At 45.2% G+C, this 25,161-nt stretch overlaps 4 protein-coding genes across 8 annotated transcripts; 1 reads left to right on the forward strand and 3 right to left on the reverse strand.

Annotated features, from left to right (window-relative positions):
• Positions 1–55: 55 nt before the first annotated feature.
• Positions 56–6,372, reverse strand: LOC6524990 (nucleolar protein dao-5). The gene is made up of 3 exons (XM_002100794.4): positions 6,094–6,372; positions 720–1,234; positions 56–622 (listed from the first exon to the last, which is right to left on the reverse strand). The coding sequence occupies exons 1-3, from the start codon at positions 6,108–6,110 to the stop codon at positions 474–476; spliced, it is 681 nt and encodes a 226-aa protein (XP_002100830.1). The 5' UTR covers positions 6,111–6,372; the 3' UTR covers positions 56–473.
• Positions 6,373–8,696: 2,324 nt separating this feature from the next.
• Positions 8,697–22,952, reverse strand: LOC6524991 (rho-associated protein kinase 1). 5 transcript variants are annotated; one of them, XM_002100795.4, is made up of 12 exons: positions 22,338–22,951; positions 22,004–22,280; positions 21,797–21,936; positions 18,045–18,190; positions 17,730–17,986; positions 12,774–15,408; positions 12,422–12,696; positions 12,128–12,321; positions 11,868–12,061; positions 11,697–11,802; positions 11,411–11,635; positions 9,004–11,082 (listed from the first exon to the last, which is right to left on the reverse strand). In XM_002100795.4, the coding sequence occupies exons 3-12, from the start codon at positions 21,856–21,858 to the stop codon at positions 10,998–11,000; spliced, it is 4,179 nt and encodes a 1,392-aa protein (XP_002100831.2). In that variant the 5' UTR covers positions 21,859–21,936; positions 22,004–22,280; positions 22,338–22,951; the 3' UTR covers positions 9,004–10,997. The 5 variants fall into 5 exon arrangements, with proteins under 5 accessions (XP_015046033.1, XP_002100831.2, XP_015046032.1 ...); XM_015190547.3 differs by lacking the exon at positions 9,004–11,082 and adding an exon at positions 8,697–8,894 and having other exon boundaries at positions 22,004–22,952; XM_015190546.3 differs by having other exon boundaries at positions 12,128–12,294; positions 22,004–22,951.
• LOC26535700 lies at positions 15,661–17,698 on the reverse strand. The gene is made up of 2 exons (XM_015190549.2): positions 17,034–17,698; positions 15,661–16,981 (listed from the first exon to the last, which is right to left on the reverse strand). The coding sequence occupies exons 1-2, from the start codon at positions 17,428–17,430 to the stop codon at positions 15,750–15,752; spliced, it is 1,629 nt and encodes a 542-aa protein (XP_015046035.1). The 5' UTR covers positions 17,431–17,698; the 3' UTR covers positions 15,661–15,749.
• Positions 22,953–23,404: 452 nt separating the features above from the next.
• Positions 23,405–24,463, forward strand: LOC6524992 (40S ribosomal protein S19a). Its single transcript, XM_002100796.3, has 3 exons — positions 23,405–23,493; positions 23,793–23,863; positions 23,948–24,463. Exons 2-3 carry the CDS (start codon positions 23,793–23,795, stop codon positions 24,345–24,347), a joined length of 471 nt encoding a protein of 156 aa, XP_002100832.1. The 5' UTR covers positions 23,405–23,493; the 3' UTR covers positions 24,348–24,463.
• Positions 24,464–25,161: the final 698 nt, after the last annotated feature.

Below are 25,161 nucleotides of genomic sequence, written 5' to 3' on the forward strand. Positions count from 1 at the left end.
GCTTATTTTTAAATATATCTTCTATTGTTATTAGAAACTAATTGAAAAATGCATGTTTTTGATTTTGTTGTTTTTATTATTGGTTGATTGATTGATTGATTGATTGTTTGATTGATGGTTGTGAAGAATACATAATTGTGCACGCGTAAATACTCGCACATATATTCGCGAAATATATATGCGTATTTATCGCTTGCATGGAGGATAGTGGGCGTGGTCTTGGTGGCGGTTGTGGTGGTGGGCGTGATTGAGTAAGTGTTGTGTGTGTGTGTGTGTGTGTGTGCGTGTGTTTTTGTTTACAACATAAGATTACAAATATATTACATACACGAAAAATCAATTGCGAACTAAGAACTAAAGGGCAGATCGGGCTGCCACATAGCTAGCCATATGATTCGATGGGCAGAGGGAAATGTAAGTGGGGCAAGGGAGGGAATAGGAGTTGGAACTCATTGATAATCAAATCCCATCGCTTAGTTGCGCTTCCGCAGGGCCAAACGACCGATGGGGCGCTTGGGCTTCGTCTCCTCCTTCTGCTGCTGCTCCGATTCCTCGGCGGCGGCATCCTCCACCGCCTCCACGGGCGTCGCCTTGGCGGGCTTCGACAGCTTGCGACGGCTCACTGGGGATAGTTAAGATGGGGATAGTTAGAGATTTAGTCATTTGTTATTCCAATAAAATGAAACTCTAATTCAATAAGTGAGTAAGTTAACACTTACATGCTGAGTTGCCCTTGTAACCCTTGGCGGGACTGGCTGCTGGGGCGGGTGCTGGCGCGGATGCCTGCTCCTCCTGCTCGCCGGAGTTGGACTCGTCGCTCTTCTTGGCCGGCTTGCTGGGACTGGGTGGCTTCTCGGCGCGGTGCTTCTTCGCGTTCGCCTGGCGGCGTTTCAGCGAGTTGAGGAAGTCATCGTTGGAGCGGAACGGCCGGATCACCGGGCCGACCTTCTTGGGCGCCTCCGTGGTGGTGGTGGTGGTGGAGCTGGCAAAGGCCGCCTCGTCGCCCTCCTCGCCATGATCGCCATGCTCGCCGGCCTCCTCGTCATACTCCTCGCCCTCGCCGCCGGCATCCGCCGGTGCTGGCGCCGGTGTCGTCGTGGTGGTCACCTTGGCCGCCTTACCGACCGGACGGCGCAGGGCGGCGATCCTCTTCGCCGGCGACACGGCGGGACCACCCTCCTCCTGGGCGGACACCAGTCCGTAGCACAGGGCGCAGACGATGAAGAGCAGGCAGCTAAGTGGAAAAAACAAACGAATATATAAATTAATATAAATAAATAATAGGTTATATTATATATATTAGATAATATATAAATTAATATAAATAAATACGTTATATTATATATATTAGATAAATGTATGTAAAGCTTCTAATTTAAATATTTAAATTTCTACACCAAAAAAGCTTAATAAAATCCATTTGCCAAAAGTGGAGCACTATTTAATTACTGAAATAGTTAAAAAGGCAAAATGCAGACTTCCGTATGTTTGAATTAATATTCTGAAGGTTTCTTAGAAAATCCAACTGTCCATTCATATTTGTACTATTAGTCAGTTACCAGTTCTCCACATGGCTTTAAATAACATTCGGATTTCATTTCAAGCGCCTATTTGTAGTATTGATTAAGCGCTTAAATATACAAATTTTACTTAAATCAATGCTGAATTATTGGCGTAAAAAACCCAGTGATCGTTTATACAAACAATGTTTCATTAATTACGAGAATTTACTGGAAAAACTTGATTTTTCAAGACGCTGGTGGAGATTCGTAAGAAAGTGCAATGTACTGCACGACATATATGAAATATGATCATGAAACGGATCAATTGGACTGGATGCAGGAATGGAATAGCTTCTGGTGAATCCCCCGGGCAAGGTTGCCCAACCACGCATCTAATCCTCGTGACTTCCAGCTCGAGCACAACTCTTGGGCGAGCGGACAGGTCTGGTTGGACGGGTTATTCAATACAGAACCTGAAGTCGTAAATATTGTGTACATAAATATGTGCCCGCCCCAACATATACAGTGAATATGGGCTAGGAGAAACATTTTGAATGACACAAGAAGAATATGATAATTAACCGAATAAGAAACATGAAATTATAATAGATTTAGCAGTGTGAGGATTTAATACAGACATGTTCATTCCAATCATCCCAATGCTTTAACATTAAAAGATAATGCTTTAAGTTTACTACTACTATCTACTTTGTTTAGATTTATTAAAATGGGCAGTGGGGAACCAGCAAAGGTCGCAGTTGGAACTGAAACGGGCTAATAGTTACTAATTATTAAACTTTAAATTAAAAGTAGCCGCCGCTTGAATGCCATTCGGTTTTCCTGTAAAATTTGCTAGTATTTTTTTATATTTTATGTCGCTTACCGACGGAGGACGGAGATGTGCTAACAAATATTAATGTGTAAAGGTCAGGCAAACGGGTTTGTTCACTTTCGATTTCGATTTGGATATGGATTTCGCCTTAATGCCAAATTCGAATGCGAATGAATGTTGCTCCGTTTCGGTTGTTTCAGTTTCAGTTTCTGTTTCTTTTCTTTTTTTTTTTCTTTATTTCTTGCTTTAGTCAACTACTTTTTATTCCTCTTTGCCGCTGGCGACGGCTTTAGTGGCGGCGGCTTCAGTGAGTCAAGTCAATTGCTCATATTTTATGCAAAACAAAAGACTTAGGCAGCGAACTCGTTTTGAAATTCTTTCCTAGGCAACGCTAAAGTCGAGTGTTTTGTTGTTGTTGTTGCTGTTGTTTCTGTTGCTGGAGAGGGGGTGGCCAGAGGCATGGAGAAGGGGGGGGGGAGAGAGAGAGGGGAGGGTGGCTGTGGAGGGCGTTGCGGTGGGTGAGTGGCCAAAGGAAACAGGTGCTTATGCAAAAGGCAGTCAACAGCACCGAGTGGGAAACCAGTTGGCAGCCAGCAGCACCACGCCAGAATATATTTAAGTGCGCGCGCTCACACTGCTCACAGTTGGCTAATAACGGTAAAATGTGCAAGCCAAGTTTTATTTTTAGCCAACACACAGCACCGTTGTTCATTTTCATTATTTATATTCGATTATTGTATTGCTCGCTTACTTTGCATTCGAGCATTCAAACATACATACGAGCATGCTGCATTTCCCCCATTGGGATTTATTTGCTTATGGGGTCAGCTGATTGGACATACGGCTTTGCATGTGGATATGTGGATATGTGGATGTGGATGTGGCTATGGATGGCCCAGTTAAGCGCCAATTATGCAACTGGCAAAGGTGAAAGGCGTGGGCTACACTTGTGGGTGCGTGCCTGGCATCTCCAACATCCCAGCGACTCCAAACTTTAGTTGTGCCCAGGGGCGTGGACAGAAATATTTTTCAAGGGGGTTGGGCCCCTCATTTTCTCCTTAGCAAAAGATCTCGCCTTTTCGATCAATCACGTTTCGGATACAACATAAAAGTTTGGCTTCACTAATGATGTTTTACTTTGTTGCTTATAATTCATTTATTGTATGCAATACAGCTTCTAAATGACTAAATTGGAAAAATTCAGTTCCCAAATTAAGTGTCCCCAAGCGGTGGGTTTTCCCAACAATCTGGGCATGACATTTGGCTAGGGACTGGGCTTAAGCATCTAGCAACCGGTTCCCCATCGGATTGGCCAACGGGAAGAATGGCAGGCCGCAGACGCTGCACAGTCCACACCCACAACTATGCCGTTGGGTGGACAGGTTGATGGGTAGGCACATGGTTACAGGTACGGAGCTTCACCGGTAGACGGGGGCACATTTCTAGCCGTGGGCTTGTTTGTAAATCGTCTTTAGTGCCAGCCGCCAGTTGGTTATATAAGCCGACATTAGTTGCGAATTTATGATGAGCATCGCGTTGGCGAGAATTTCGTGGCTCAGGCGGAACCACTTATTTAATGCAGCCTCATCAACGGCATCATTATCATCCTCTTTTTTAAAGAGCTTGGTCAACAAATTGGTTTGACTCTTAATTTATTTCATTTCATTTCGCTTTTGTTTGGTTTTTTGGTTTTCTTCTGTTTTCTTTAATTTTTTTTTTTGCACTCCTCTGTTGGCTTATGCTACTTATTTTGTTGTCTTTTGGTTCGACTTAATGGATTGACGTCATTGGGCCTACTGCGGATATGAAAGAACTTCCACAGTTAAAAGCAATTTATGCAGCATAAAAATGATTGCTTGTCTTTAAACTTTAAGAAGCGGAAGTTGCTGTGCATTCCGGTTTTTTTTTTTGTTAAATAAAAAACAATAAACTGAAGTTTTATGCTTAAAAGCGCTTAGTGAAGTTCTCGAAAGTGTTGATCTTGAGCTGCAGCTCGAAGTTTCCAAACGAAATGCGGCACCTGCCCCAGTTAATCCATGCACGTTTTCTAATTGCCCGAGAGCCCTCATTACGCGTCCACCTTTGCCCCCTTTGCCCCCTTGCCACGCCCCTTTGGGCCATATGAGTAGATGTGTGGATGTGTAGGCACTTATTACAGGCCAAACGTGCACATTCGACACCGAATCGGATTCAAATTCGAATTCAATTTGATTGTAACTGCTTTTATTGCTGCCGCGTTGGATCAAGTTGAAGTCAGCAAGCCAGTTAAATTGGATGGAGTGTGTGGGGGGGGGGGGGCTTGGCTTGGTGAGTTGAGTTGAAATTAAGGCGAAAAGAGCCGAGTGGCTTATGGCTTATGGCTTATGGCAAGTGGGTTCAATAACGGTGCATTGTGTCGTTGTTAGTTGGCCAAGTACGTGTTTTGGTTGCTTTGGTACGTGTTTTTACACTACTGCTGGCTGCATGCCAAATCGATCGAGTTCGCTGCCTAAGTCTTTTGATTTGGCCCACACAGTGGTGGTGTTTACGTTTTTTGTCTCGCATTGAATTCGCTGTGGCCTATGAAGTGCAGCATATATTACTCACACACACACACACACACACACACTGCCGCCAATTTGCGACTCGAAAGTTCTTTGAATCTTGAATGTTGAATGTTGAATCTGGAAGGCATCGCCGTGTATTTTCTTTTATTTATTTAAAATGTATTGCATAATACACGCATAAAGGGGAAATGGAACGGAAAATCCGGATTTAGCCGTCTGCCTGGCTACCACTCCTCACCATTTCCATCTCGATCTCGAATTCGATCTCTGGTGATTAATTCCATGCATACAACGCAGCGTTTAACACATATAAAACTGTGTACATACTCGTATATGTTACACACACCCGATTCGAGTGGTATTGCATTTATGCGACGATAAATGCATGCAGATATGCGGTCTGTCTGTCAGCTCGCATTAAAAATGCAACCGTTAATTTATAAGACAACCGCGGTAATTAATCCAATATACTTAATTTGCTGCAGCTGCGAAAAGTCCAGGAAAGTGGTGATCCGGCAGGGGACTGAGGCGCTGCTCACATGCAGCTTCAAAAGAGGAGCCACTTCACTTGGCGGCGACCTTGAAACGTGGAACAGCATCTCTCCCCCCCCCCCCCCCTGCCGCGATCTGAAGCTTTAACTTTTGCCATTTCTTTGCCGGCAAAATGCCAGCCTCACATCCCGTGACAACTTCATCAGCTTGAACACGTATCGTCATCATCACCACGATGGTGATAATGTTGATCATCGTCATGACCAAACTTTGGCATTTTAGCTGAGCTCAGCTCAGTTCCAGTTTGAAGCCACGGCGTGTTAAAGTTCAAATTGGCATTAAGAAGAGCTAACATGCCTGCCTGTGTTCGTGCCCCATAAAGGTTGCATGTCAACGTGCTGCATGCAACCGCGTCGATTGCCAATTCATTTCGACGCTTGGCAACTAAGTTGCAATTTCGACAATTAATTATACCAGAGAAATGCAAATGAAGCGCAACGTGGCTCGTTCAAAATATCCTTAATATTTGTTTCTAAAAAGTGCAAATTATAACATGTTTCTATGGGTAAATAATGGTTGTTTTCTCTCAATTAATGTTCTATTTAATTTTATGTCAATCACTTGAAAAAAAAAAGAAAATGTTCTCTTCTCCTCGGTCACATAATAATATTTCGAAAAAAATAACATACAATAATGGGTTCTATATTTATGGATCACTCACATGTTGAAGTACTTCATTTTGTCGTGATGTGTGTGCTTGTGCTTGTGCGTGTTTTTCAATGCGTGGGGGCTTTGGCGTGGACCAACAACAAAAAGAACTCGAAACGCGCGCGTCTTAAACTTAAACTAGAAAAAAAACACTTGTGTATTTTATATTTGATTATCTTAGTTGAACGGAGGGGAGGGGCGAGGGTATCGGTCTCGGCTTCTCGGCTTCTCTGCTAGCGAGCGGTACTGACTGGCCACGATCACGATCGACTTCTAGAGGCAGACTGAACGTTACTTATGCCGTGTGCACACAGTTAACCTACGGCCATCCAATATTTTGTGGCAGCGACGGAGACTTCGACGGCGGCAGCGGCCGCGCAACAGGTTCAGACCGCCCTAGCCAAACCGCCTGCACCTCCAACCCGTGGCCACCGCCTCCTCCTCCACCTCCTCCTCCTCCTCCGCCTCTGCCAGCGACTTCGCCCCTCCACTTCCATCGCCGCCTGCGCTCAAAGCTCTGCTTTTGCACAGCAAGAAAATGTGGTAAGAAACTGCTGATTCTAGCCATTTGTTAATCTAGGTTTCATTTTTGACACATGATTAATTTACTTTAATCTGCAATTGTATCGGATTACTAATGTGAATTCTTCAGTGCTTCCTAGTCACCTGTACAACTGCAGTCGTATACAAGAATTCCTTAGCCTTAACATAAAATTGGGCTACAAAGAATATATTTAATGAATTTTTATGAATATATAGAATTCCTTAGCCTTAACATTAAATTAGGCTACAAAGAATATATCAAATAAATTTTTATGAATATATAGAAGTTTTTGATATGCCAAGTAATTTAGAAACTGACTACCGACTTATAAAGTTTCCAAAACCACACTTTTTTTGTGGATCTGAGCAGAAGACATTCATTTATGCTGACTTATTTCAAATATTCCCTGAATATTTCCACTGAAAATGAAAATACGTATGCCTCTTTAGTGACATCATTGATTAAATTTAAGCTGCTTACGATGCTCGTATAATTTAAGATTATTTACACGCCAAACGGATGTTAAAAATGTAAATCCTGATTTTTTCGCGGTGTGGCCAAGCGCCTCGATGGTCGATCTATGCTGGCAGGAGCACTTCTGGTTTTTCGGAGCCAATTTGTCACGGGCCTGGGCTCTGGTTATGACAGGTTTTTCGAACCCAATCCACTCCACTCCACTCCACTCCAATCCCAGCCAAGTTAAGTCAAGCCAATCCAATCCGAGCTGAGGTGAGGTGAACCGAACTGCGTTGAGCTGAGCGGAGTGAAGTGGAGTGGAGTGGAGTGGAGCCGACTCAGCATTCGCAATTTGTATATTTTATTAATTAATTTATTGATTTTAGGCCAATTGTTGTTTTGGCTCTTTGCCGATCTGGTAAATCCCGATCGCGATGCCCATCCCCCGATCCCCGAAAGCAACCACCCCGTTGCCCAAAAATATACAGGGCACATCTGTCCCGCATGTAAATCTCTTAGTTCGCGTTCAAAAATCAGCCAATGGAACACACAAAAATCAAAAAAATCAAAAAATCAAAAAATCAAGTAAGTGAGCAGACCAGTCAGTTATCGACGAAATGCAAATACCCTAGAAAACGAAATGAGTTAGTTTGGAACTCCGAAATCCCAATAACATCTTGGAAAAAGCCTAGTAACTTAAAAGGCAAGATAAGATAGCATTTTAATGGTTATACATAGCTTTCAATCTGAGAATCTCAATTCAATGGCCACCGCATCCGACCGAAATCCATCTGCAAGTCTGGGGGCCCTGAACCAATTCAAGGTATGGAATGGCACCAAATTAAAATGCCGTAAAAGCTGATAAAGCCAGAAATATTTATGCATATTTAGTGGGTTCGTCGCGGCCTTGAACTGATTGATCGGGGGGGTGATGCGGGGAGGGGCAAGGGGGCAGGGGGCACGGACATGGGCGGTGTCTGAAGGGTGATGGCTGCATATGTTTAACGGGTGACAAAGCTGATGGGCGCTAATTAATCTTCCACACCCAACCATTCAACTAACCATCCATCCATCCATCTATCCATCCATCCATCCAATCAGCTAACGATCAAAGCGATTTGAACTCTTGCAGATGTTCTGCGGCCAGGTGTTGATTTTTTGGCGGCACTTGGCTCGCTGGGACATACTAATTAAGCGCTGAAGCCGTCTGGCCAACTCACCTTGAACTACAAAATGTCAGCCAAAATGGCAAAATAAATGTTATAACATATGAGCGAGTTAAACATACATTGATGGCCGATATGCCAGATACAACGCAATGCTGCAGAGCATAAACCAGAAACTTGTTAACAAAAAATATTGATAAAAAAGAAAAAAAATATATATATACGCAATGGGACAATGGCCGCCATTTCCATCCCAGTTCCATTAAGATCCAATCCAAATGCAAATAACCATGCAAATGGAGCTAATGGACCCAATGATTCCGGCATATTTCCATGCCCATCACGTATTTAGGGGCCAGATTAATGCCGCCACATGGAGATTCAAGATTCAGCTACGGATACAGATACAGATACAGATACGAACCCAAAAAAAATAAAGGCAGTTTTATGCAAGTTTTCATGAACCGAATAACTTTAGTTTGCATTTGATCAGACTTTTCGTTTTGGGCTTAGCTCTAGTTAAAGGTACATACAACATACAAATGATTCTATTTTCATTAATTGCTTCCGATTCCTGTGGATTATCGCGTACGCTCTAAGGCAGTAGAACAGTCTCATCGTTGGATCTTATATGCTGCTCCAGAAGATCTATAATATAGGGATAGAAGGGTAGTATATACATACTTATGTGGGGATAACCAAACCAAACCATAATAAAAAAGAAAAACACAACATAGATGAACAGAAAACAAATGAATACTGATTTTATACACATTATAGTTTTATTTCCTTGACGCTTGCAATTCCATTTGGATGCCAGTCGATTTCGAAGGTTCGAGGACAAATGCAATTACAAACGTGGTTAAACTAGAGAGTACAATTAAACATAAACGTAATACGAATGATCATCATCATAATAATAGTGCAAATAAAATACAAAGTAAAAATGAAAGCAGCGCTTCGATTTCCATATCAAAGTTCGAACTTTACGGCGATCGATAGACGATTAGAGCGATGAACAATAACCGACTACCGATGTTCACAATGAAGGCCCATCAAATTCCGAAATATCGCTATTATCGTTACTTTTAAATGCAATCCGCTGGCGCGCCTCTCACTCTGTACACTCTGTACTCTGTAAAACAAACTACTACTACTACTGCTACTACTCAAATTACAAAACTCAAAACGGGTTCGAAATCATAAGTAAAATCAACATTAATGGAATACAAATCATACAAATTGTAGAGTGCTAAGCTGCTGCCGTTTCTGTTGTCGAACGCTAGATGGCGCCATCGAACAATGATATAAATAAATAATTTGCTTAGCTTACAACTAGAACATATTGGATATTTAATACTTAGACGTAGCCTTTTTTGCACACAACTCTGTGCCGCTTCTTTCGTTTTGTATAGTTAGGTGTACTTCACTTTACTTTACTGTACTCTACTGTACTGTACTTTAATTTAGTTTAGATTAGTTTACTTTCGATTCATGTTTCGCTCTGTCCATGGCTAGAAACCCTCGATTCCGTTTCGTTTCCATTTCCGCTTCCTATCGGTAACATAACATTGCATAACATTTCTGAGTTTTACTTTCCATTTGCCTCAAAGGCAAAATGTTTAAAAACTGTAGACCAATTTAGATCGGAACTGGAAACTGAAACAGGACAGTATATTTAGTTGCTTTCGCGTTTTCTATTTAAGTAACTGATTGGTACTCGCTTCAATCGATATCGCGCGATTAGTTCCATCTGGTACACGTAAATCTACATTATTTATTTAAAAAAAAAAAAGAGTGCTCATTAAATGGAATACAAGCTAAGGCTTTGTAAAGTGGCTTTAACTTAGTTCTGGTTTCTTGGTTGCTCGGTTCGTTTGTTGTGTTAGCTGGCATGTGGCATGTGGCTTACAGGATATGCTCTCTATGTCTCTACGAATGTATTGTATAGCTCGGTTTCAGTTTACAACTACGAACAACGTTTGGCCAATCGGATTCGCTACTCAACAACAACAGGTATATGTATATATGTATATGTATAAAAAAATGGAGTTCTTACAAGGCATCAATATGTAAAGAGAAGGGAGATGATGGAGAAAACAATTTCTTCGAACTTTATCTCCCTTTCTGCGACATGGATTGATTCACTTAACTAAGTACAGCTTTCATCGTTGTGCAGGGCGCGGTGACAGAATACAATAGCAAGCCGTACAATACCATGCGTATTTATATTCATATATATATTAATATAGTATATAAAGTACAACGATGCGAAATATCCATGGTTTATCTGACCCGCTTGACGTTGCCACTTCCGCTATAGGTTTTCTCACCATCCAGTTTGATGTTAGGTAAGCGTTAAACGAGTTGCATTGGCTTTACACATGTTCTTTAAGATACAGTTATAGTTTTAGTATTAGGTTTAGTTTTAGTTTTAGTTTTAGTTTAGTTGTAGTTTAGTTTAGCTTGTAAATTACTCAAAAAATATTTTTGTAGATTACTTTAGCATGTATGTTTAGAGCGTATATTTAGGATAGTAGTTGCAGTTGCCATTCAAGTTGCAGTTGCAGTTGCAGTTGCTCTCTCTCTCTCTTTCTTTTTCTCTCTATATATCAGTATCAGTTGGCAAAGCGCTAGTTTCGTTGGGGCTGGAGAGTCGCGGCTCCCGGCTCTAGCTGCATTGCCACGCCTGCGATTTGGCATCTGGCACCTGGCATCTGGGATCTGGGATCGCATTGGATCGGTTGGCGTTCATTTCAGCGACGAATTTGCTGGCAGCGTGGCGGAGCGTTGAACATTAACCGCATACGGCTTGTAGGAGGAGCGCGTCGATTGGCTGCCAATTCGGTTCGGTTGATGAATGAATGGTGATGAGGTGATGAGGTTTGATGATATGGATGGTCATAATGGTGGTTAGCAGCGACAGTGAGAGGGAGAGAGAGAAAGAAATACCAATCGAGATTAGAGACACACAATACAGATACGGTGGGAAACACAAAAGCCATGGGATTGACATAATTTAGATCAGTTAGTAGGGGAGGATTTGTTTAGGATTCGGAAACACTCTGACTGCTGCTGACTCCCCGGCAACGTCAAGGGTCTTGGTCCTGGGCCTGGGTGTGGGTCTGGTTCTGGTTCTGGTTCTGTTTCTGTTTCTGGTTTACCTGGGCGATATCTTGCTGCCATCGGTGCTGTTGTTGTTGGACGAGGTTGGCTTGTATCCACTCTTTTGGATACGCTTCAACAGGCGCGCCACCCACTGCGACTGTTCCTCGGGCGTGGCGGCCAGCAGCAGCATGTCTCGGGCGCTGCGCGGATCGTGATTCAGCTTGCAGGGCGCCAGCGGGTCGTGCTTGTCCACATGCTCCTTGTGTATCTTGTTGCGGCATCTGGCAAACAGAAGCAATTCAATTAGATGATATAGAAGTGGTGTGGTGTGGTGTTACTGACCTCTTGCATTCGTAAGCCGCCGGCGGCTTGAACATGTGCCACAAAGGCTTCGGGCACACCTCGCAGGCCGTGGGCATGTGGTAGGTGATGTGAACGAACTCGTGACCTATCCAAATCAAATAAGTTTAGTCACATGAAGCGCGTCATTGTACCGTAAACGTGTCAGCTTACCTTTGTGGACAATGGTGCCCGGGCGCTCCTCGTTGCTATTACCGTGCAGCACGCTCACATCCAACTGGCTCTGCTCATCGGGACGATGGGAGGCGCCCTCGCCGGCGTACAGCAGCTGGAAGATGCGTGGAATCTCTTTGGCATCGGCGCGTATGACATCGCCCTGAGTGACGCTACGAACGTGGTACACCTTGCTGCATGATTTTAAAGGAAACAACAATGAAATGCATATTATTTTCTTAAATATTTAGAGCACGCACCTCAGGTCCAGGATGAGCACGGCATCCGTGGTGTTGTGCTTGTCAATGTCCGAGTTGTAGAAGATGATCTTGCGCGACGACACAATGACGTACTGCCGCTTCCAGCCGTGGCCACGTCGCCGGTTTTGCTTGTTGGGCACACTCAGCCAGCCCTCGAAGACCGAGTCCTGTGTGAGGGAGAGCAGAGAGGAGTGCTAGAGAGGTCCGGGAGGAGTGGAGGAGAGCGTGTGTGTGGTGTGAGTTCTGTGTGAGTGTTCTATGTCCCAGCAGCCGGGCGCTAAAAATAATGCTCACCTGGCTATCCTCGGGATCGTTGTCCGCCGATGAGAGCGACGCCGTCTCGTTGAGCTTGCTCTGCAGATTCTCGATCTCGGTGGCCTTGCAGTCGATCTCCATGATCATCTTCTGCTTGTGCTGCTGCTCCTCGGCGCACAGCTGCTGTAGGTCCTGGTGCTTGAGCAGCAGCTGATTGAACTTGTCGCGTTCCTGCGACAGTTCCTGCTGCAGCCGGCGCATCTCCTTCTCCTTCTTGCGCAGCTCGGCGGTGGAGCGCGCCTTGTTCTTTTGTTCTGCGGTTTAGAGATTTCGGTAAAAGATTTGGTAAAGGGATTAGCCCAAGCAGGCAGTGTGTGCGAATATAACTTACTGGGCAAGTCCGAGTCGCGACGGTTCATCACCTCAGCCAATTTGTTCACTGCCACCTGTTTGAGAAGGACTTCGTTCTTGCACTTATCCAGCAGCTTGTTGATCTCTTCGTCCTTGCTGCTCCTCATCAGCGTGAGCTCCTCCTGCTGCTTCTTGTGCTGCTGCACAAGATCCTCGTACTCGGCTGCCTTCTGGCCCAGCTTCTTGTGCAGTTCGTTCTCCGCCTCCTTCAGCGTGGCTAAGGCCGCCTCCTTGACGTTGATCTCGTTGCGATGCTTCATGACAAAGTCCTTCAGCTCTAGCTCCTTGATAGTCTTCTCCTTTTCGAGATCCGCCACAGTCTCTTCGGCAATGGAGCGGGCCAAAGCCTCCGAGTCTGCGCGGGCAACGGCCACCTGCACCTGGTGCTTCAGTGAGACGCGTTCCTCCTCCAGATCCTCGATCTTCGCCAGCCGCTCAGCGCTCTCTTCGCGATTCTCGTTGGCCTGTGTCTTGTACAGCCGCGAGAAACACTGCTCCGCCTCGAGTTGGGCCTGTAGCTCACGGTTATTGGCCAGCGCCTCGTGATGCGTGCTCTTCAGCTGGGTGAGGTCCTCCTCGAAGCGTCGCTTTGCCTCGCGTTGGGTAGACAGCTCCTTTTGCAGCTGGTTTTCGCGGGATCGCAGATGGGCCACCTCAGAGCTGTGCAAACTGAGTTCTGAGAGCAAGGCATTGCGCTTGCTGTGCTCCTGGTCGAGCTGCGACTGCAGAGCGGCCACCTTCTCCGACTCCTGACGGCACTCGCCTTCAAGCTTCTGCAGACGTAGCTGAATTTGGCGATAGTCAACGGACAGCATGCTCAGCTGACGCTCTTTTTCCTGAGAATGCTGATCGGCCTTGATGCGAGCGGACTTCTCCTCGTTGAGCTTGGACTGCAGTGCCTTTACCTCCTGCAGATTGGCCTCCTCGCGGGAGACGAGGCGCGACTTTTCGGTCTCTTGGTGGGCCTTGACCTCCTGCTGGTAGCGACCCTGGGCCGCCTTCAGTTCGAAGTCGAGACCGGCATGGGCCTTCTCCAAATCGCTGATCTTCTCCAGCAACGCCCGGTTGTCCTCTTGGGCCTTTTGTTCGCGACTCAGAGTGCGTTCGATGTCGTTGATTAGCGTCTGCATCTTGTTCTCGGCCTCCTTGTGCATCTCCTTGAGCTGCGATCGCAGATTCTTCTCCTGCACCACAAGCGCCTGCAGTTCGGCATTCTCCTGGCCCAGCTCCTCCTTATGCTTTTGGAGCGTGTCAATCATGTCAACCATGTCGCGCACCTTCTCCTCCTGCGACTTGACCGTAAAGTCCAGCTCGGCATTGTGCTTCTTCAGCTTTTGAGTGTGCTCCGTTTCGGTTTTGTAGCTCTGCTCCATCTCAAGCAGCTGCTTTTCCAGTGAGACCACCTTGTCGTTGATGTTGAGGTCGCGGGCTCGCGTCTTTTGCTCGTTTTCCAGATTGCGCTGCGTCTCCACGAGCAGTGCCTCCGTCTTCTTGCGCAACTCAATCTCCTGCTCCACCTTCTGCATGGCCACCTTGTAGTTGTGCTGCCGCAAAGCCAGATCCTTCTCGTACTCTGTGGCAATCCGCTGCAGCTCCGCCTCGCGCTTTGTTATCAGCTCTATCTGCTGCCGCAGGCCAGCGTCCTGCTGCTCCAATGCCTCCGACCGGCCGCGCTCCCGCTCGAGCAGCGCCTCCAGCCGCTTCAGCTCATTGGAGTTCGACGGCCGATGGCGGTGATTGTGCCCATGGCCGTGGCCGTGATTATTGCTGGCCGCCCCGCTGTTAGCCACATTGGTCTCCTTGGACTCTGCGTCCACGGTGTCGCTGGACAGCAGCTGATAGTCGCCCGTGTACGTGAAGCCGATGAAGGGCAGGTGATTGCCATCGAAGCCCTTGGGTATGGGAAACACTTCCTCCGGTTTCTCGTCCCGCTCAATATCCTCGAAATTTCGCGTATCATCGTCGGAGGAGAGTTCGGGCACCACTGGCGGCACACTCTCGCGAATGTTGTCGAACGACCAGGTGTCATTGCGGAAAAATGGATGCGCCTTGATGTCCTCGATGCCGTAGCGACCCAAACGTTGCGTTCGGTCCGTGAGAAAGGCGCGGATCAGGGCCTTGGCCTGCTCGCTAATCTCCACCTCGGGTGGAAAGCTGAGCGAGTTCTTGTGGTCCATGATCTTGCCGTAGGTGCCCACCAGCGAGTCGGCGTAGAAGGGTGTCTCGCCGAACAGCATCTCGTAGAGGAAGATGCCCACCGACCACCAGTCGCACTCGCGTCCATACTCGTTGTCCACGCCCTGCGACTGCAGCACCTCCGGGCTGATGTAATCCGGCGTGCCCACCGCATTGCTGGACACCACCTGGCCGTTGGCGCCCATTCGCATACAGGTGCCAAAGTCGGCCAGTTTCAGGTGGCCGTAGCTGTCCAGGAGCATGTTGTCCGGCTTGACGTCCCGATGCACGAAGCCCATGTTGTGAATGGTGTCCAGTGCGAGTACCACCTCCATCGTGTAGAAGATGGCCCACTTCTCCGGGATGTCGTAGTCACCCATTAGCGAGACGATGTCGCCGCCGGGCATGAAGTCCATCACCATGTACAGGTATTTGGCATCCTGCAATCAAGGATTTAATGATCAGTCAAGTGAATTAATCAGTCATCTATTCTTAATATACAAAATATATATATATATATATATATATATATATATATATATATATCTATATATAATATATTTTAAAAATATATAAATCGGTGGTTTCTTTGAAGGAAAAGATAGTATTTCCAATTTCCATTGGGCTAACAATTTATTTTATTATCTAGAATGACATAACTCTAAGTAAAATGAAAATGAAAATGAAAATTGAAATAGAAACAGAAACTGAACCACATCGAATACAAATCGATACAAATAAAAGTCTAATAAGTTGTGAAGAGTTGTGAATGCTCATTAGATCAATTGCGCAAGATTTTAAGACTACACAACGCCTTGATATTAGGATCTTCAAGATCTTCGGGTTGCGGTTCCAACTTCAGCAATTCCTCAATACTATAACGTTGCACGCTTGCTTTTTTCATTTGACAAACTTCCTGTTGAGCTGCTTTTTGCTGACTCTCCATCTGCTGATTGATAACGATTGCCATTATCGGAGCTTTAAAAGTCTTGCGATTTGTCCAATTAATAATCGTTTGAAAATAAGTGATATTTCCTTTGCGTTTCTCCGCCTCGAGTTGTTTAGTTGGCTGTGAGCACGATGGTTTGGCCGTGATGCCAGGATCAACCTTCTTCACAAACACCGAAGACAGCGATGTGGTGTTATAGGCGCCATTGGATTCCTTCAAAGGCAACTTGGTTATAGCTGGAATATTTTTCTTTACGCTCAAAGGCAACTTGGTTATAGCTGGAATATTTTCCTTTACGGTCTCCGTTTTAGCCTTGAGCTTGGCCCGAAGCTTTTCGTCCCATTCCTTGTTGGTGGGTATATATCTATTGGCGGTCATGGTGGCCACTGGTTTCTCAGGAGCCACCGGGATCACGTCATTCTTTTCCGGTTTCAAGAACTTTAGTCGACGTTGCTCGTTCCACTCCTTGGCGGTGGGTATAAATCTTTTGGTGGTCACCGTGGCCACCGAAGCCGCAGTCTGGATATTTTCGCGCTCTTTTAGTTTGCTGACTGCACACTTTCTCTGCTCCTGCAGCAAGTGCATCGATTGCGCCATCTTCTTCTCTTTAGAAATTTCCAAAAGAGCACACTCGATGCGCTCCTTCTTGGCGGCTCGCAGACGATCCACTTTAATACGATCCTCCACTGAAAATCTAATGGGCGATCGAGACAGATGCACAACCGGCTGGGCCTCACCGAAATTCTCCTTGCCCGGATCCGAAGAGCGTACCAAAGGAGCCCTCATGCGTCTTTGTTCCACCAATTTCAAGGCTTCCAGAGCCACCTTTCTATTCTGCTCGCAACGCCTCTCCCTGGCAAGCAATGACTTCTCATGGGTGTACGGACATAGCGGTGGGGCTTCGGAAGGATGTGGATCCTTATTCTTCTGATCTTCATCTTTCATGTAATCGGCTGAATTTTTCAGAAATAGCTTCTCTTGCTGTGACATTTTCTTTCCCTTGCTGCGAGGTACAAGCACGTACTCCGAATCATCGATCAGCACCACCTGTGCACTGAGAGAAGCTAAAAGGAGAAAGTAATTAAAGCATACCACATAGATAATCAGCTCCCTTACGTCGCTCGTATCTCTTGGGAAATCCTTTCCATGGCACCACCATAGCCGACGACTTATCCTTATCCAGAGCCTCAAACATTTTCTTAATTTTATCCATATCGACTTTGTCCGCAGCAGCAGCATTCGTTTTCTGCGCATCCAGAATCTCGAACCGTTTCTTTATTTCGGTCAAATCCACAGCAAACTCATCATCATCATCATCATCATCATCGGAACTCTCTTCCTTCTTGGAGCGCGGTACAAATTCTTTGGCATTGACACTTAGATGCCCTGCCGGATTGCTGGTATCACCTTCTGAATTCTCCTTATCGCCGTCGCCATCATCATTAAAATAGTTTGGCGGCAATGGCTTCTTTAAGATCTCGAAGAGGGCACGGCTCTTAATCAAATTGTGCATGATTATTGTTTGCGTTCAATGATATTACTCGGCTATTTCGCGGTTTGTTGGCTCGTTTTGTCTGGCAGTTAGGTGCGTATTGTTGGGTAGCCAGGTAAAAGTGATTACGATTTGCTCGAAAGTTAAAAGCAACGTCCGTCAGGCTAAACAAACTGACTGACAGAAATAGCATGGGTATCTATCCCTCTAACAAGCGAATAACTTAAAGCTAATCTTTAATAATATGTATATCTATGAGTTGATTGGTTTCCTTTTCAAATCAAAGTTAAACCACGTAGAACAGTGAGAAGCCAGCTCACCTGGAAGGCAAAGTGCAGCTGGACGATCCATTCGGAGTTGGCGTGCGCCATGATGTGTCGCTCCTCCCAGAAGAACGCGGAGTCCGGTCGCTTCATCATCTCGAATTTGGACAGCCGCTTCATGGCGTACACCTGGCTGGAGGACTTGTGCCGCACCAGCTGCACCTCTCCAAAGGCGCCGGCGCCGATGAGTTTGATGAAGTGGAAATCCTCGACGTTCATGCGCAGCTGATTGATCTGCATGGCCAATGGTTTGTCTGCAAAGCAAGAATACGATTCAAATATCGATGAAAGCCATGGATGGCAACCACTCACACTTGGCCGCATACTGCTCGATGTTCTTAAGCCGCCTCAGGGAATCGTGGTCACAATCGCTGACCAACGCCGACACCGTGTCCAGCAGGCAGTCCACATTGCAGATGCTCGTCGGATCGCGCATCTCGCGCTCGAGCGTATTCGCCCTGTGAAAAGGGAAATCAAGGAGGAGAAATAGGAAATTAGAGGTGTTCCAATATGCGGATTAATCATCTGTTTGCATTGTGTGAGTGTTTGATGGTTCAACTGTTCTTCCGTTGGTCGTCATGCAAATCGCTCGCATAAACAAACAAAAAAAAATGAAAACAAATCAAATAAAATGATACGAAACGAAACGAAACGAAACTGAAAAACGAGCAAGAACTATGAGGGGAAAGTGCGCAGATTACTCATGGACGTGTAAACAGCACTTTCCGGGTACACCCCATCCCCAAGACTACAGCTGCGGTCCAAGTAATGGCATTAATAGGATTGCACATCGTTTCTAAATTTAAGATTTGTTATTATTCCCGATTCAAGGAATTTAAGTGGCCATGAATTGGATATAAACATAAATATGTGCCGGTCTCATTATTATGGCAGGGAGTTGAACCATTTAATTTTTCAGAATTTCCTCTGCATTATGCAAATTCTAGCAGAAGTGTTTTTCTTTTTTCTGAACTATTTATTGAATGTATGTGCTATCACATTGACCGCAAGTGTCAGTGTAAACAGCAAACAGAGACAGGGTTTCAGATCTTGCAATTGAAGTGGCGGTGTGAGTCAGTGGAGGAGCGGACACCGAATGCCCCGGAGATTTGTCCCAATCGGGTGATTTCAGCGGCAGACAAATGGGCGGCACATGGCCGGATACAGATGAAGGCGTTATCGCAATGGAAACACTAGCCTCCATTGATAACCTGGCAAAGTGGAGAGCTGCCTACTCGGATGTACGGCGACTCCAAAGTACAGGCGGAGTAGGAGTAGTAGCAAGGGGAGAAGGAGGAGGAGGACTGGACTTTATCACCCAACGCTCTGTTGACTCTGATAAAATGGAATATGCAATGCAAGGAATGCAAGCCATGTGCAGGCCACTGACAGCAACTTGCAGTTGATAGGGCTCACTTGAGCAGTTGGAGCTGCCACGATGATGAGCACCATGGGGCTTCTCTCCTCCCCCCTCCGAATGCAACCATCTAGCAGCTACCTCCGGATGGACACCCCTTGGAAACTAGACTTGTGCACACAGATATGAAAGGCCAAGTGGACAAGGCGAAATCAAGCTGATAATTATCTTGCGGTGCGTTAGAACTGATATAAAAAGCCAATTTATAAAGGTTTCGTGGAATATTAAATGGGTTAAATGGAAAATCTATAACTTAAACGGAGGTACTATCAACGAATTGAAATACATTTAATTCCGTCACAATAACTTTCAGTTATGCATACATATTTATCAACAGAGCATTCAATTTATGCATTTTCATGAATGAGAAATTCGCGTAACTATAGTATAGTAAAATACATAGTACGCTAATTTATTTTATCAGTAACTGTGTGTAATGCTCAAAAAAAAAAAAACCTTGTGTTGTGATTCATCAAGTGCTTCTCTCTGTATAATTAATATCAAGAAGATAACATATGAAAATTGCTTATTTACTTTAATTGTAAACAAAAAGGTAAAGTTCATTGCAGTGAAGGCTGCGGCTACTTGGGAAATAGATTAATCATCGAAAATAAAATCATGCGAATGCAAATATAGAACATGAACTGAAGCACTACACTTGGGAAATTAATTACAAGAAATAGGTATTTGCATACGAGATTACTAGACCATGGGAAAAGCGCTCTTCGAAGTGGAATTTCTCGGCAAATTAAACTACTTATTCGGCAAAGAACAGAACAGAACAATTAAATGGGGCTTGGCGGTTGGTGGTTGGATAATTGCGAATTTAAAGGTATTTTCGGCGAATTTTCCGGCTAAAAGCTCGCTCCCTGCCCATGTGGGTTGGCCCACAGTAACCAAGAGATTTATATGCAATTAGCTGGCAGAAAGGCAAATATTTGCAAAATAACAAAACAAAACACCCGAGATGTCGAAGGAGGAGGAGGAGCCAGTCTGTCAGCGATTGGGAATCGAATCTCGAAGCCAGCTAGACTCTGGCTCAGGCTCAGAGGCGCAGGCAAACTGCGATGACAGTCGGCGCTAAAAATTGATACTAAAAGGTGTTTGAATTGTTGTGATTTCATCATCGCCACTTACGGCATGACAGAAAAGCCAAAAACAAAACGTTCAAGCAGCGGGTAATAGCAGCACACACATCACACACACACCACACACACACACGCGGCACACACCGCACACACGGCAAGCGCAAAAGCAAACAACTTGGGAAAGTGGAATTTTCAAAAATGCTGCGATGAATTTTCGTTGCCGCTGTTGATTTCGATTTGGCTAAAGCGGCAATGGCAACAACAACATAATTATGAACAACATTATTGACAACAACAACAAAAGCAAAAGCAATAGCAATAATAATACATAATAACCAACGACGACGACGACAACATTATCGTCACCTATAGACAATATAATTTTCAACTTAATTTATACAACGTCGCCAAATTCGATCTGCCTCTTTTTTCATCCAGTTTACAAATTGAACGCTTCACATTCGACTCCACACACAGAGGTAGATCATCTGCATCTGCGTTGCAGAATCTCTTCACACCTTATTAATTCTAATAAATTATTTTTCTTTTTTTTTTTTTTTTGCCCAGGCAACACAAAGGAACTGTTTGGCTTTTATGAGCAAATGCGCATTGCAATTGGCAATTCGCAATTGGCCGTTGTTAGTACGCAAATACCTTTACGTTTGCGCTTATGACTGCTTACAACAGATACCGAGTGGATGGGTAATAAAATTTAAGAATTTATATGCATAGTCGACGCTGCGAAATGGCTGGGCTGAATGGTTGAATTTTCGGAATTTGGAATGCTGCAAGCGAACCAGGACAACTGGGAGAGCTGAGAGCTGTCAGCTATGAGCTGGATGAAGCTGGTAGATGGTAGCTGGGAGCTGGGAGCTAGAAGCGTGGAGAGCAACGTACCGTTCCGGCTCGCACGAATGGAGGGCGGCGGGCATTAGCCATGTCCACATGCCCTATACCGTCTACTGTCCAATGGGAGAAACCGGCGGGATGCTAACAATCCGACTGAGGGGGGTGGATGCTGACAACCTTTTTGGCCCAAAACGATGCAGCCGATGCAACGCGACGCCTGCAACTGACAAACGGCGGCATCGGCCACTGTGCGTTCGTTTCAGTTCGCTATTCGTTTTGGCTTTTGGTTTGGTTACAAATTTTAATGCGAAAATGGCAAATTTATTATAAAGTCGCCCCCCGTTTTGTTCACTCGCTTGTCAATTTGATTGCCGCGCTGTCGCTTTGAACATGAGATATGGAAGGTGTTTGCCAGCGGTGTATTACTTTTTGATTTGTTTTGGCCAGGTCCGTTTGGCTTGCGCTGAATTGTGCTAACTGGCTGGTTAGCTGGCTGTTTGGCTGCTTGGCTGCTTGGCCAGTTGAACAAATCACAAATCTGTCTGTAAAAACCGCACGTATCTGTGCGATGGCTACTGCCACTTCTACTTCTACCTCTACTTCTACTTCTACTATTGCTGCTGCTGCTGCTACTGCTACTGGGGCTGCCATTCAGGTGACAATTAATTGAGTGGAGCAGTCGCTTTTGGGCCGCCATCTCGAGCACTCACCGGCGCCGTCGTTCCACATCCATGCTGCGCTGCTTGGTCACAGGTTCTCGTCCAGCTGGCATGCAAATGCAAGATAACAAGCTGATACTGCTGCTCCAGCTACTGCTTCCTGGTGGTTAACTGCTGCTCCGGTGCTGCAACTGAAAGCGAACAATTAAACAGAATTTTCTTTTGATCACTCTTATATAGATATATATATATATTTACCTGCCAGGAGTTGGCCGTCTGTCTATGCTGGGAATGCTAATGGTAATGAGAAGGCACGCGTCAAGCGCTAGCTGTTTGCTGTTCTGGCGATGAGGTCACGAGCGTTTGGTTGGATTTCTGGCTAACTGCTGCCACTGAATGCGATTCGAATGCGGATAGGGACGTGGATGGGTATGGGAATGGGGATTGGGCACTTGGCGCTGGCTTCTTTTGGTGGAGTGCCGCCAACGCCACATGCGGACGCAGCCGAGCACCCGGGCGTTCCCAGGTGCGTTTCCTATACGGCAGACAGGTGTGCTATCAATTCCCGGAAAATGCTACTCGGCTACTCTACCTTCCTGTGCAAGTGCAATTCCCACCGATCACGATCACCAGGATGAGCAGGTTGACCAGGATGCAGGATGTTTGTTGGGTAAACAAGGGGACAGGGATTATTGGCCGAGTCCGCTTGGCATGCAACAGTTGTGTCAACACTTGTGGCCAAAAAAACCTGGCCAAAAAGGCGAATCTTGCTGATGGGTGGTGTTGAAGGTAGGCTTTGTTTCTCGGCTTTTGAGTTGTGTGTTTTTTGTGCCCCAATCTTGTTGCTTTTTCCTTCTTTTTTTTTTGTTAATTCCAACGATACCTCTCTGCGCACACACTCACACAAGCGCACGCACACCAGCGCACTGCGAACGGCGAACGTAGCAAGCGCTACAACAACAATAACAAGGCGCTCCACACACACACGCGCACACACCGATGTGCGTCACACCGACGTGCTGTCCGTCGGCAGCGGGGGAAACGCGCGGGGGGGCGGGACGGGACGGGGGCGGCTGACCGCCCAAATTGCGAATGTCCAGTTTGGGCCGCGGCCAAATCGATCAATTTGGTTTCAATTAGACGCTGCGCGTTGCACTTATTTTATTTCGGCTCGGTGCTGGTAGAGATGGCAATTGTGTTTACATATCGTCGGTGAAGTATCGGAATAGCAAGTCGCCGATGAAAATACTAGAAAATACGAAGGCCAACAGGTGGCGCTTCAACTGGCGCTGGTGTTGCGAAAATATCGATTGCTTGCGTGATCGATAGGTATTTCGTTATTCGATAATTTCACAAACTATCTTCGTGAATGGTTATATCAATTGACTGCTACTAAAATAAAAAAATTAGCTATCAACATAAAACCATAAAACAAAAGGTAAATATCTTAATATTGAATTTCTTACAGAAATTGAAAATAAATTCATACGAACATGCCAATTTAAACAAGGTCTTTAAGTGGCAAAGAATCTACATTATCCTGGTTTTTATGTTGGTTCCTGTATATTATACAAATATCTGTAAATTAGTTACATACATTGCCCAGAGTATCATTAATCGAAACCTTGATAGTTCGCTCCACAAATATTCGATTAATCGATACTAACGGTAGTGACTGGCCCAGCTCTATTAACCGCAGCCAACTTCACGCGCCTTGTTCTTTTTTCCGGTTGACTTTAACGAGAAAGGTTGTGCACGAATTCTTTTCAAGTGAATTATCTTTTTTTTATGTTTTGAATGGGTGAAATTAAATGAAAGAGCCTACGCCAGATGGCAAATGATACAATGGGGAGGCCGTAAACACAAAACGAGTGATTTTTACGGGTTAAAACTCCGACTGGCAATTTTTTGTTGTGCCCCTGCATGTGTGTGTGCAAGAGAGAGAGAGGGAGTGTGTGTGTGTGAGAGAGAATCGTGGAAATCGCGACAACGTGTTTTTGGCAGCATTTTAAAAGATTACCATTTGTTTTTCCCGTTTTCCCCGCAGATGCCAGGCGTCACAGTGAAGGATATTGACCAGCACGCGGTTACCAAGGCGGTCGCCGTCTTCTTGAAGAAGTGAGTATTTAACATCAAGTATATTTCCACCACATAACCTCACAATCCATTTGTTTATCACCCGAAAACGAAAAAACCATATAGGACTGGCAAGTTGAAGGTGCCCGACCAGATGGACATCGTCAAGACCGCCAAATTCAAGGAGCTGGCGCCCTACGATCCCGACTGGTTCTACGTGCGTTGCGCCTCGATCCTGCGCCACCTGTACCACCGCAGTCCCGCTGGAGTCGGTTCCATCACCAAGATCTATGGCGGACGCAAGCGCAACGGTGTCCACCCCTCGCACTTCTGCCGCGCCGCCGACGGTGCTGCCCGCAAGGCTCTGCAGGCCTTGGAGCACGCCCGTTTGGTCGAGAAGCACCCGGATGGTGGTCGCAAACTGAGCTCCATTGGACAGCGGGATTTGGACCGTATTGCAAACCAGATCGTGTTCAAGCAGCGCGATGCCGCTAAGCAGACCGGGCCCCTTGTTATTTCCAAGTAATCACACTGCGCCCCTTCGAATTCTAAAAACACATTTTTTAGACTTCTATTGTAAGCGCTTTTTGTTTGCACGAGAGAGATGAGAAAATAAAACCAACCACAATTTGTAAAAGTCTACGAAACAAGCGTTCTAAGGATGCTAGAAACATTTTTTTATGCGGTCTGTCTAATCAGGGGAATAGCTTTTAGCTAAAATGATGCAAAAAAAAAAGGCGATTGTTTTATCAGAGGAAGCTGTTCATATTAGTTCATATTCATGTGCAGAGAACAATGTGGTAGGGATAGCAACTACATACATATCTATTTTAATAGTTTCCTCAATATTGGCCATGATATACTATTGCCGAGCCTTTACGTTCATCACATGAGTGAGTAGGTTCCATGTTGGGTTGGGATTCTGTCTTCAGAAGGTACCTCGATTTATTAACAATCTAATGTGTGTTTGCCTCATAAAATTAAACTTTTTTAATCTATACGTACTGCTCATGTGCAACAGCATAGTTTACCAAAATTTAGTCGTCATGTATTTAAAGTATTCCGTTTTTGTAGAACATACACATTTATTGAGGTGTGATAATAAACAAGTTTCTGTCTTACCTTGAAATAAACATTTGGGTTTTCAGAAGACTAAGAAAAATAGGGAAATTTCTAGGTGGGTACACTTAAACCTAGGGCTGCTTTGGAATAAAGTCGATCAACCAGAATAAAGCATATTTTAAAAGAAATGGCTAAAATCGTTTAACTACTGAGTTGCCAATAGGCATATATTTGATTCAATATAGTTCAAATTAAAAAATTTCTGCCAATGGGGAATA

Source organism: Drosophila yakuba, chromosome X (assembly GCF_016746365.2).
Source record: "Drosophila yakuba strain Tai18E2 chromosome X, Prin_Dyak_Tai18E2_2.1, whole genome shotgun sequence".
Lineage (NCBI taxonomy): Eukaryota > Metazoa > Arthropoda > Insecta > Diptera > Drosophilidae > Drosophila > Drosophila yakuba.